Source organism: Typopeltis vanoorti, chromosome 18, assembly GCF_054136105.1.
Source record: "Typopeltis vanoorti isolate ZY-2024b chromosome 18, IOZ_Tvanoo_1.0, whole genome shotgun sequence".
NCBI classification, from domain to species: Eukaryota; Metazoa; Arthropoda; class Arachnida; order Uropygi; family Thelyphonidae; genus Typopeltis; species Typopeltis vanoorti.
Genome location: NC_143566.1, coordinates 26,332,003 through 26,346,225, shown reverse-complemented (window position 1 = coordinate 26,346,225; position 14,223 = coordinate 26,332,003). Strand labels below are relative to the sequence as shown.

At 35.0% G+C, this 14,223-nt stretch overlaps 1 protein-coding gene across 1 annotated transcript in view; it reads right to left on the bottom strand.

Annotated features, from left to right (window-relative positions):
• Positions 1-2,850: 2,850 nt before the first annotated feature.
• Positions 2,851-14,223, bottom strand: part of LOC150096558 (uncharacterized) — a 50,299-nt gene continuing 38,926 nt past the window's right edge. Inside the window, exon 2 of the mRNA XM_090408638.1 lies at positions 2,851-3,761. Coding sequence (XP_090264764.1) covers positions 2,851-3,761 — 911 coding nt within the window. The remainder of the gene's footprint in view (positions 3,762-14,223) is intronic.

Here is a 14,223-nt window from a genome sequence, read left to right as displayed (position 1 = left end):
TATTTTAGTTGACAAGAGCTGACATGTGTGTTCATTTTGTCTTCGAAAAATATTAGATATATTCGAGTAAGAACGGAATTCATAACTGCAATGACATCACTAAAATTATTGTTGATATTTGGAAAGAAGCATGCAAGCAGTTTCCCTTTTTTGTTTCGAAGAGTTATTTTAGGGTCATATTGCCAAGACGTTACTAAGCCCACTTGCTTTAGTTCTCTTTTAACAGGAGACTTTATGTTTAGCAAAATAAAGTACAGTTATTATATAAAAATAGAGAAAGAACACACTGAAGATATCGCATAAAAAGACAACGTTTTTTTATAACAATCCAGCATAACAGAGATTGCGAAATCTACATAAGTGCAGGATGTGGGCTAAGGATAAATGAGCTTTGTTAATGTTCTTTTTGAACAGATGGTGATCTTAGGTTTTGGTGGAAATGGGTGAAGAAGTCTGTTCCAAAGGAATAGAGGTAGATAAAATGAAATTGATTCATTTTATTCGTAAATAAATCCAAACTGATTTGTATATGAATGTTGATTTCTGTTTTGAGTTGGCAGGAATCTCTGAGAGTGGTCACTAATTAATGTAATTCAATGCATTATTCATAACATTAATAATTCATTTCCAAGGGAGGTTTTAGGAACTCCATCCCAAATATGATAACAATATGCTAAGGTGAATATGCAATTATATAAGTATTCTTAAAATAAAGATGATACAATGTTTTTGGAGGCTATGGATTTAATGGGTTTGAACCGAGAACAGTTAGAGGCGTACTTTAGCTCAAGAAGCAAAATTCGATATTGTCAGAACCCCTTAGTATTATTATAAGGTGAGGGGAAGTGCGTGAGTTCTTTCATAAGAAAAAGTAAATAAGACTGTGATGCAGAACTTGTAAATTTAAAAGGCTTTTTACTCATCCCATTGGGGGATTGGCCAGGAAATCAATGTTTAGGCCATGGTTATAGAAGACTTTGAAATTTTGATTGGCTTACGAAAAGGAACTGAATACACTTTAATCTGCAAACCAGTGGATAGGCTGATTTTCAGGTCAACCTTGTGAAGGAGGAAGAAAGATATAAACCCACCCTTGAGTAATTGGGAATTACTAGCGAATCTCAAGAGAGGAAACCACCTAACCTGACCCGTAATGAATGACTAGAGAAGTAACTGTCTCATTTGCAAGGAATGGAAGATGCAGATGATAAGATGAAAATTTTTTATAGGCCTCTGTCATACGTTATCATATAGGAATAAGTAGTTGACTGAAAATAATGTTAATTTAAATCAGCTGGTGATACCGATTTTATTTACGCTGTTAGGAAATGCTGAATTGAACTAAATATTCTGTTAGGATTGATAGCAAAATATGTTGTTAATTGAGAGCGATGGTAATACATTTTGTTTTAAAATATTTCAAAGATTTGACATGCGCTGAAGGAAGTATTTGGTTAATAGGTATCTGATAAATATGTATTCTAAAAATGTTAGTAAAATCGGATTGGTTTGGAATCATTTCAACATTTAATTTAAATAATTTTCAAAGCAAACTAATGCATCATCATCCCAAATGCTTACTTAATTGGATTCATCTCCACATTGTTGATAAAATGCGATATATTTTAGAAATTAATAAGATACGAGTATTTCACATTCTTGCTTGCTTACAATATATCCAAGAGAGAGAGAGAGAGAGAGAGAGAGCGAGAGAACGGATATTATATTTCAGTCATATTCATTCCACGACTCGACTCTTATTTTTCCTGCCATTATCCATTTCCTTCTTACTATTTACATTCATCTCCTGTATGTATAAATCCTTACTCGGAAAAAAGTTTGTAGTGTTCTTGGTAAAGAGAAAGGAAGCTATTATTTCTACTGATGTCTTGGTTACTGCACTTTTGATTTGATCTTAACCCGACACACGTCTCTGAGATAAGTGAGGCATACAGACGATTGGGTATCAGCCATCTCATACGAAATATACAGAGAAAGATCAGTTGTATGTATTGCAATGGAATATACTTATCTGACTAGAGAGCGATAGCTAACTTATTATTGCTTTCATGGTAAAAGTTCACTGCACTTCTTTGCTCTCAAGAAACGACTCAGTCAGTCGGTTGGCATTGCACACTAAAAACCACTCTCGTATATAATTTCACCGACCGTGCTATATTAGAAATCGAAACCCTTAGAAAATAATATTACAGGTTTATAAACTCTATCCTAGTCTTATATCAGAATAAAATACAATATTGCTGACTATTCCCGGCCAACATAAACATTCTATTATGCATACATTATTTTAATAAAATGAAAATTTATGAGTATTACTAAATATTGTGCTAAATTCGCATTAGAACCTATTTTCAAATATCTACACCATTTTGAAACGCAAATAATTTTAAATAAGTTGTGCATCTGGGAGAGAGAAGTTGGATTAATGTTGTTATTGAATGAATAAGTTGGTATAGATGATTTGTATATATATATATATATATATGACTAGGTGATTCACGGTGTGAACAGACCTGAGTTACTGAGACTTTAGCGAAGTGATCAATTATTGCATACATTCCATGTTCATCCTTCTTATTGCTATACATCTTAATTCCTCCTTATTGCTATACATCATTATTGCATGACTACGGAGAATTTTTTTTTTGCTGAAATCACAGTGTTACGACTAGATCATTGTACAGCTTCCACTTCCAATGCATCCCTTAATTGAGGAAATGGACGCCAATTGGCGTCTTGAGCAAAGAGGTGACCTTTCGAAGCCTGTTTTTTAAATTCTGTTTGTATTTTTTTTTAATTATTACCATTTTGGCTTTGCTCTCTTCTACGTTAGTGTAGATCACATGAGTTCTCTTCGTTAGACGAATCCACACACGTAGGATGGCTGTCGGCCGCGTTAAGGACCGCTGAGGTATTCTCTTTGAAGCAGGACGACTCGTAATGCTTGTTCAGGTAGGACTTGAGGGCAAATGACTTGTTACAACGCTGGCACTGGAAGTGCTTGAAGGCCGAGTGGGTCTGCATGTGTGCGCGAAGGTTGGAGCGATCGGCGAAGGCCTTGCCGCAGTGGGCACAACCAAACGGCTTCTCTCCCGTGTGGGAACGCATGTGACCCTGCAGGAGCCACGGCCTAGAGAACGCTTTACCACACACAGAGCACTTGTGGTTGAGGTTGTGCGTGAGCACGTGCATGGCCAGGGCCGGCATGCTGACGTACACTTTGCCGCAAGTGGGACACTTCTTGGCCTGCTGCGAGTCTGGACTGCGGTGGGTCTGTTTGTGACGGGACAGGTTGGACGAAGTGGCGTAGTGCTTCCCGCACTCCGAGCAAGTGTAGCGGGGACGTTCTCTGTCGGGCGTAGCGGTTGGCTCTTTCCGTCTTCTCGACCGGCCGTCGGTGATGAAGAAAGCCTCGTAGGTGTAGCCGACGGTGACCCCCGTCGCTCGGTCGCTGCCGTCGTCGCCTCCTCCGCTGGGTGACTGCACGGGGGTGTTGTCGGGGATGTTGCCGTTGTAGAGGAAGTGGGGGTGGCCCTGGGCCCCGCTGTTGCTGCTGCTGTTGCTCGACTCCGAGAAGTTGTAAATGGGCGATGGTCCTCCGCTCCCTTCCTCGTCATAAGCGTTGCTGACGATCACCCCTTTGGCCTGCACAACGACGCTTTCCCCAGGCGGCTTGTCGAAGAATAGAAACTCCCCTGGAGGAAGTTCCGTGGATGTTGGAGACAGATCATAGATGTAACCTGGAAGATGAAAGAAGTGAGTTAGAGGAGTTTGCGAACGGAATTTTAGTTTAAACAATTCGCTAACGACTATTTGCGCATGTGCAATGGGTCCTTCCCTACCACTCAGCAGGGTTTTTATTTTGTTTTATTTTATTAATTTAAAAGCTCCTTCACAGAGCTATTCTGTCACTAAATATTGCAATGATAGAAGCAGATTGGTCAGAATTGACAATTTCCGATTTCTCTTTACCTCGAGTTTTCTAATATGTTTTAAGTTAATATTTTAGATTTTTTAAAATGATAATCTTCGCAGTGGTTTGTTAATGAGAGACAAGATCCTACTTAAGATTGGTTTATCTCATCGAACTCCCTCATCTAATTCCAAGTTGCTCCATTACAACAATGTCAACAACAAGATAAAAGTGCGTCGTCCTACTTTTCAGTATCAATGACAATGTTAGGGTTTGCAAATTTTCCAAAGAACTAAAGCCACTTGTAAATGGACAGAAGGATGAAATGTTGGAACTGCCTGACATCAGGGAACAAGTGTAAAAATCAACGAACAGGAACGACTCCAAATACTATTTCAAGCAATTGTTCAAAACAAATATTCCATCCACTAAAATGAAAATAATACCTAAGAATACGAATATTTTAATATGCAATCAAACAAGAAAAAAACTATACTCTGTAAATGTAATACATACGACTCGCAGAGGTATTCCTCATGAAATATTATATGAGAATATTTCATGTTTTAGTAAGAATCACCTGCCAATCTTTAAAATAGAGGCTTATGTAAGGTAGAGACTGCAGCATCTTCCAGTTATGGATGAGGTTTTCTGTGTTTGTAGCGCTAAAAACTCAACAATTTGTGTGTATAGAAGAGGTCTGCTGTTCATGAATAAGCATGATGATGCATCGATTGGAAAGCCCTTACAAAGATCCTGAGAGGGTGATAGTTCCCATGAGTTCCGAACTAGGGTCTTTAACCAACAGACACGTGTCATTACGACTACTCAATGAGGATAAGTTCCTATTCGTTAAATGCTAACTTTAAAACTAGCAGCCAAGTAGTCCGGAAGATATCATTTGTTTTCAACGTGTTCCTACATGAATATCAGAAAATACTAAGACTTTTTTTCTCTCTCTCTCTCTTAGCATTATTACATAACATTAACGAGGTTGAAGTATTTCCTAATACTTCTATAACGGGAATTATTCTTAGATCGATGCTAATTTCCAAGAGGAAAAGCGAAATGGGCGATTGATTCGAAGTTTAAGACGATTGAAATTTTAGAGTATAACGATGGGTAATCATCATTGAAGTAACTTAAATTTGATAGAAGGGAATGTTAAGCTTTCGGTGTGAAAAGATGTTGCAATAAAGATGAAGTGAATCTGTCTTGTTGCATCTCCATCATTTATGCAGTAGACTTGAGTGTACGAGGATATAATTTAAGGAATTTTAATTAATATTTCCGTGTGCCTGTTGACATTGATACCCAGGAGAAGCACATATTAAATTTTCATGGGATATTCAAAATTGATTTATGTACAGCAGTCCACTGTGGATAATTGTTAGACTTTGCATCGATGGTTGCGGTATTATTTTGTTATAATTAATGTAAATTATTTAGTTTTGTTTACTTTTTATCCTTCTATGAGATGCCTCTCTTAATTCGGATATACGAGTGTTAAACATGGGATATTTGTGAAGGAAAATTCAAATATATAATATACATTGGCTTTCAATCATACGAATGAATAAAAAAGAAAAGAAAAAGCTGACGGAAATTAAATTGATATTATTTTAGAGTTTTGTTTACTTGAAAAGTCCTGATAAAAGTTCCCCCTTATAGACGGGATGCGAACCCAAGTCTTTCTAACCGACGAATATCATTGAAACCCACTGAACTATTGAAGCGCTCATCAATAAAATGGCAATCAATGTTTTAAAATGGAATAATTTTTCTCTTGGAATATCATTCAGGTGATCACTCCTAAATGAGGCAGGAACTGAAGAGATTCTGCTTCTTAGACAAACTTTGGCACATGCCAATTGTGATCACTCCAAAAACAATTAGTATGCCCACTGTATTATTTGGTAGTAATCTTTAACCAGTTCTTTTGTCTCGATCTTTCTTGATCTGATTCAAGAAGGTAGGTTGGAAGTAAGAACTGGCTATCACGTTCATAATGGATAACAAATTTAGTGATGACACCCAAATAGTCTCATCTAACTGATGCATGTGTATAATATAATAAACTTATTAGAAGGATTTCGTTGTAATCATGAACTGAGTCTGCCCCACTACAAATCTGAGCAGGTAGTTTACACCATTTTGTTGTTAGACTGATGCTGAATCAACATTGTAGCCTAACATAATAAAGTGGCTCCGATTGTGAGGTATCAGAAGCCTATGCTAATGACCTAGGCGTTTAACTCCTGGAAGAGCTTAAGGTATCACCTAAATAAAAACAATAACCACACACATCATCACTTAAACCCCTCCATACTTTATCCGATTCACATAATATGCTGGGAAGCATTAAATATGCACCGCTGAGTTGCAATTTACTTTTAATTTGTTTCTAAGAAATGTGCAGCAATAAAAATATTATGATGTCATTTATGGAAATAAAGGATTCTGTGATGGATACCCTTATTACGTTTGGTAGATTTTTTAGCATCTTTGGAAGAATCGTCCATATAGTGTACATGAGTGAAGGGTTATTTTAGAGGAACAATAGCTCACTGCCTGAAGACACGTAGAAACAAGCCACAGGCTTTAACTGCAGCGCAGTTTATCACTGTACCTGAAAGCAATCCATCACTACCTAAATGCAGAACATGGTAATGGACGTAAGAAATAAACTACAAGGAGAGTACTTGGTTTTTGTCTACCAAAAGCAAATTAAGTAATCTTGGAGACCTGAAACACTGTAAAGAGTGTTTCAGGTCTCCACACAAAGGGCAGCAATGGAAGTGTTTGCTAGCCATTATACACAAGGAATTCTAAAATCTGTTTTTCAAAATCCTCGTTCATTCTACTTTCGAACCATTTTTCAAACTCCTTTTACCTACCGAATATCATTAACACTAACTCACCTAATGAGCGAAAGAAAGAAGCATTTGGAAACACTCTATAATTCCTTAATTACTAGAACAGAATAAAAAATTGCCTTTTGGGTGAAGTATTGTATACGAGACCTTGCCTGTTGGATGTAATCTATTGACATTCGATAAAAGAGTTTTTTCTCCTTTTATTTCTGTGGGACATGCATCCATTAAAGGCTACAATGCCGAGGTTGCGGTAAATTGGCTTTGAAAGGGATAGACACAAGTGATAATAGAAAAACTATTAGTCATTAGTATAATAACATCCCTTAATGATGGTAAGTGAAAACATTTGACTTTTCATGAGTTTCTCGCTGCCTATGAAGAAAGGAGTTACAAGTGTCTGCAGGGCAGAGGGAGAGGATGTTTTTATATTGGGTTTAAAACCAAATGAGCTCCCAACAAAAAAGCTTCCTTTTGTTAATTACAGAATTGTTAAATAAACAAGCAAACAAAAAACTAATAATTTCAAAGATAATAACGATCGTCAGAGTTTTTCCGGTACTTGTTTCTATTGTAAAATATAATTAGTTCCAATTAGAAAGAAGTAATTGCTGACATTGACTTGATTTTCTTGAACGCTTAAAAATAATTGTCAAACTGCATTTAGATACCTATCAAAGACTGAAATATGAGGTGTTTAGTACGGATTATATTGGTGTTTGTTTATATCACTGAAAATATCGACGAAAGTTTAAGCTAAGATAATGATGTATTAGAATTGAGTTCACTAATATGTTTGCCTCGAATATATTAAATTACAAGCTTGAAATAAATTTCTTTACGAAAAGAGTTCCAGAAACTAATTTCAGGAAGGAACAAGTCGAGTCAACATTCAAGCATGCGAAAATTATCTTCTCATTAGCATTTGTTTTCCTCATTAGCCTTATAAGGACTGGCTTAAAGGGGCGAAGCAGAATGCTTTTCATCTTCCCCGTTATCTGTAGAGGACAGTGTAGGGATAAGGTGTTATTGAGCTATTAAAGCTCTGATCGTGGCAGGAGGGTAATAGCATTAGCCGAGCCTCAGTTGAAACTTCGTCGGCTACAGCATTGGAATCCATTTTGTTCCAAGGGTATTAATCACCGCATCTCACGGTCGATTCTTCTGTCTCACACCCCCTCACAATTTTGCTTTTTATTTCGATTCAGGAATAATGTCATTGTTATATAAAATTAAAAGTGGTGTATATGAACGAAGAACGTGTGCTTTCATTATTATTCCTTATGTGTACAGTATATTAATAAATATTTAAGAAAAAACATTAACAGAAAATATATATGGAGGTGATAGTATTATATGGGACCTAGATTAAAAGAAAAGTTTAAAAGCATTTCTAAATATAGAATAAAATAATAATCATGTATTTTTTGAGCATTGATAAACCAGAAACGGCAATAGGGGCACACACATACAGAAACATTGAACACGTTCAAAGCCTGTACCTGAGGTAGAAAACATTAAAATATCAAACATATCTCATTCACTTTCTCTAAAATATTGCAAGTAAAATAAGAACATTTATACAACTGCGTTCGCACAATTAGAGTACAATTGTTTTAATTAATCTAGAAAAAAAAACATTTCTTATCTAAAGATGTGTCAGCAGCTACATGCTAATTCTTTAATATTAGATGAAACCTAGAACACAAAATTTAGAATCTAAGATACGGTGATGGAAAGTTAATATTTAAAAAGACGTGGCCAGCTTAATCAAGATAGATTAGGAGATAAATAAAGTGATAATTATTTAGAAAGACAGAAGTGATGTGCTTTGGTAGTTTTGTCATCTTAATGGAAAATCAAGTGCGAAGAAAATATTGAGAATTGGAAGTGAAGAATGTTCTACCTATGGAGAACAAGAAGCTGATTGGTGAAAGAAGACATCAAGGGAAGGATGTTAATGTGGAAAATCGTGGAAGAGAAAGAGATGCGGTTGATAAGAAGAAATGGAAAGAACTGATGATTCAGAATAGTATCAAAGAAAAAAAAAACTGATAATAACTAAAGATTCTTCTGTTCATTTACAATTTAGTGGTAAATATCTCACATGGTTGGGAATTCAATTTAATTCACTTATTTTAGTATACCAATGCGTCACATACAGGTATTGAATGTTCCCGAACCTGTTTGTGGGGTGTACAAACGGAAGTAATTTCTGTAAAGAAAACTACGTGCATTTGTTTAAAATAGGACTCATCATTCTTATGTAGCTGTTAAGTGGAAGAAAAACGATATATATGTCAATCTGTTATATGCAAATATTCATATTTATTGAGTATTATTAGTTCAGCTGCGCATACTGTATGTTACCACCTCATAGGTCTTTATTCATTACGAGCACATTATTCTAAGATATATTTTATCGATCGATATGTAATGCAGGTTTTATTTATCTAAATCGAGTTAAAGAATCAAATTATCCTTTTTATTGCTCCCTCACCTAACGAAGCCTTAGATTACGTAAGAACACTTTAAACAGAAACATCTTACCTTCCGATTAAAAAATATTATTTTTCCATTCGTCTTTTCTCTCAAAGTCTGGTTTGGCATCCAACAAATGATGCAAATCAGCTAGAAAAATAAATGTAATTAACCTACATAATACGCTGTCACTTTAAAGCTTTAGCTGGTTTGATTATAATTCCAATCAACTCTTACTCCATTCTATTCGTCGTTAAAAGCCTTTTCTTCATCGCCAACTTTTCATTGCATCTATGTCATAGTTCGCTAACAGTGCACTATATTTTGCGATGATTTACCTCTTTGCACAAAATCATAAGTGAATTATTTATTATCTAGTATTTTATTCGTATTTACGGGTTGATGGAACTTGCTGGATTTTTCCAGTTAGGTTTAAACTGTACATCTCCATTCCACTCTTTCTTCTTCCAAATTATCTTTCAAGCAACCGCTGCATTTTTGTTTTATTCAATTAAACATTAAATGGACACCTCCAACTTGTTTTTTAATCGTTGTAATAGTTTCTTAATTTCTAAATTGTAAGATAGCGGGTTATTTAGTGGATTTATTTCTTTAATTATTAAAAGCAATAAAAACACTTGAGTTCAAAGATCAACATCAGTCGATTTTGATAACAATAACTTTCTGTTAATGCTTTTACTGAATAGATATTCAGATTTATTAAAAATATTAAAATAAAATAAACCGTTAATTGTATTAACATATTTCATAATTTATCAATAGATCTCTGGTGGGCTACATTTTAGTTGAAATCATTTCGCTGGCTGTATAAAGTAAATTATATTGCGAACCATGGATTGACAATTGCTGGCTTACATAAATACACTATCTTGAAAGGTCGCTTCCTAGCATTACACTGGTGATATGCAGAGAAACCATTATTCTGAAATGGGACTGCAGATTAGTAACAGTAATGACACGTAACGTGCTGTACATGAGGAATAGCTGCGTGTTATCATTTTAACATAAAGAGGAACACGTTTACCTTTGACCCTATTTTGAAGGAGAAATAAATTAAATGAGCAGCGAATTTCAGTAGCAGCCTTGTTTGAAATTTGAGTAAACAAATCTACTTCATGTACGACGCCTAATTCGCTCGCATTGCTAGCTGTATCCCAATGGGAATTTATTTCATGCTTTGTGTGATAGTGTTCACCGGAAGTGACGTCTTTAGTGACTTCAGTTCTATCTCTTTAAGTAATTGCACGACTTCCGTTTTGAACTGGTACCTTTCGGATTGATCTTTTGTCACTTGACGGCGATTTGACGAAGCTTATTGCGACTCCATTAGTAGCTGTCTCACGTGCCTTGTTTGCCGTACTATTTGAAGTGGCGCAAGAGTGACTCTGTTGCCGCTAAGAAAACATGAATCAGCTTAAAGAATCCTCGTTTATCTGAAACTGACGGTCACAGTTATTTCGGCGTAGCAAATCTATAAGTATTTCATCAACTTGGTTTTCTTAGTACTTGCGTATGAATGCATACGAAACTACGGAAACCAAAATTAAATGCTTTTTGTTGTTAAAGTATATTCTAATTTCATTTAGATGCTCTTGAAAATTTAATATCTCCGAATTTTCAGGTGTTTTAATGAAATTTCTGTTAGTGCATTTATTCCAACATTTGTTGAAAATATACATGGAATTAGGTTAATGATTTCTTATAATTCCATGAAATGATGCTATATTCTTGTTTTATCCAAGTGTGAAAAAATAAAAATTACTCATGAAGTATCTTCATGACTGACCTACTTATATATATAGGCTGTTGACTTCACATGTCTTATTATCCCATAATCCTTTTTGGACGTGAATATTATTATGCATTATGGGAAAGGTCAAACCTAGACCGATTTCAACTTTTATTGCGGTACGGATAAAAAGTGCAGGAGTACCTTTTAAAGTCATACAAGATCAGTCAAAACCTCAGAGTGACCCGAAAGGATCTCTAAACTTTAAACTCACCACTACTTAACTGACTCCATTTCAGGACAAAAAAACACATAGTAGCGACAGACAGACAAAACGTTTAGACATTATTATCCAAATGCCAAAAGTCCTTATAAGGACTGGCTTAAAGGGGCGAAGCAAGAATGCTTTTCATCTTCCCCGTTATCTGTAGCGGACAGTGTAGGGATAAGGTGTTATTGAGCTATTAAAGCTCTGATCATGGCAGGAGGGTAACAGCAATAGCCGAGTCTCAGTTAGAACTTCATTGCCTACAGCATTGCCATCCATTACCCTCCAAGGGTATTGGATTGAATGAACCAATCACCGCATCTCACGGTCGATTGATCTCCCCAAATGCCAAAAGTAAATTAATATACATTTCATGTATTTTTCATATATAAATATTATAAAGGTTTATTAGCATTTTTTCTAAAATTTCTGTATAATTTTTAGAAATTATCAATTTTTATTCTAATTTACGAAAGCAAATTATATTAGCCAAGGAATTATATTCTTGTTGTTTTAAGAATACTTGTGACATAAGACTGAATGATAAATGCACGTAAACACAAGAAAGATATTTAATTAACCAAATATTTCGGTCTGGAAATAGCAGACTATCCTCAGTGGTATTACAAGAGATGTCTCTAAGTATGAAACAGAATATTTAAGTAGACACATGATTGAAAAAAAATAATGAGTAATCTTGATTAGACTTTCCCAGATTTTTGATATAGATATACAGTCATTACGATTCAGGTTGGGGCGATGGAGCAAGGCCTCCACGCTTTCCTAGAACAAACGTTCAAACCTATAACAGGATCTATGTAAGAGGCGAGTCCTGGACCAAAGGATGCTGTGGTCAGTTTCAATCCCGTTCTGAGCCAATCCAGACTTTTCAGGTTTGTTGTGAAGAATGGAGGATTGATGTTCTTGGATTCGTTTTTCAAGAGAACGTCCAGTCTGTCCAAAATAGGAAAGATCACAGTTGCACGGAATTTGATAAACTCCAGGAAAAGATAAAGTTAAGCATTTGTCTTTAGGAGAAGGAAAACGAGAAGACAATTTGTTAATAGGTGAATACGTAGCTGTTAAATTATATTTCTCTAAACTTCTTGCGATAGGGTCAGAAATACTGGAGATATATATAGCCCATCATCCATGTCAAAAAACAGGAATTATAAAATGCCTCATCAGAAGAGGAAAAACTAATTGTTCTACTTTTGATTATCTACAGAAAGAACTTTCTGCTATCCAACAACACATGAAACTCAATGGCTTTTCTGGACAAGTACTCAACGTCTTCTCAATTCTTATAATCCTCTACAAAACAACAAAGTTTCAATACGTCGAGTGCCAATTCCTTATAACTCCGGTATTTCTGAACCTATCGCAGCATCCTTTGGACCAGGACTCGCCTCTTACGTAGATCCAGTTATAGCTTTGAACGTTTGTTCAAGGAAAGCGTGGAGGCCTTGCTCCATCGTCCCAACCTGAATCGTAACGACTGTATATCTATATCAAAAATCTGGGAAAGACTAATCAAGATTACTCATTATTATTTTTTTTCAATCATGTCTCTACTTCAAAATATTCCGTTTCATACTTAGTGATATAACATCACGCGGCGTGTTCTATTTTAAACGATCTATTGTTAATATTCTAGCTTGTATTTTTTTAAAACTGTTCTTGTAATACCTCTGAGTATGGTCTGCTATTTCCAGATCGAAATATTTGGTTAATTAAATATCTTTCTTGTGTTTACGTGCATTTATCATTCAATTATATTCTTATTTAATACGAAGTTTAAGTATGAATTATTTTTACAACTGAGCTTCTTATCTAGTAGAGACTGTTGACTTTACATCAATTGCCTAAGAATGACTAAAGCAGTTGAGATGATACTTGAAGCGTAAACCTTTTTTTTATTAGATAAATGATTAATCAAGAATATAATTTCTTGGCAACTATAATTTACTTTGTAACCATGTGAAAAATCTACAAATTTCTTATATTTTTATTATTGTTATTATTAAACCATTTTTACAGTAGTATTTTTCATACATGAACTATATATTTATTTTAATTATGTTCTAAATTACTGGATTCATTCAATCTAATACCCTTGGAGGGTAATGGATGGCAATGCTGTAGCCAATGAAGTTCTAACTGAGGCTCGGCTATTGCTGTTACCCTCCTGCCATGATCAGAGCTTTAGTTGTTCAATAACACTTTATTAATATTTTATATTCTAAATTAAATCTAATCTAATGCTACTTCACAAAATGTTTCGAGCGGATTTGAGGGAGAAGGCTGGAATACCTAGACGAGAATTCAAAACTAGCGCGTGTCTGAATGATAAACTCTCCGCTGGATATTTAAGGAGAAATATCGATCCATATATATGGTCCAGAAAATTGATTCATATTCCAATCAAAACCACAAATAGGTGACTTTGTACTTATTCGCTCTCATCACTGTTCCTTTGATATCGTTTTCTCTCATCCTTTTTTATTTCAGTTTTTAATTTTCTTTATTTTTAATTATTTCTTATATATCACAGAAAAATATGCCAGCGAGTACCAATTGCATAATCAATATCAGGCGTATTAATTTCTGAAAAACCATCCTGTTAATAATAATATTTTATACTATAAGTAGTTATTTTATTTCTTAGGTGGTAGATGTATGAGATTGGATATCGTTATTAGAGATAACACTCTCGAAAGGATGGGTAATTGCGTAGTGCATGTCGTACCGTGGGTAATTTTTATATATGTGACTCATCCAACCTACGAAAGCTTGCAAGCCTAGAGTATATTATTATCATGGGTGGGTTAATTATTATTATTATTTTATTTTTACATAATCTGGAAACTCTGGTTCTAGGGACCAAATCTGGAACTTTTAAAGTTCGTTTCAGACC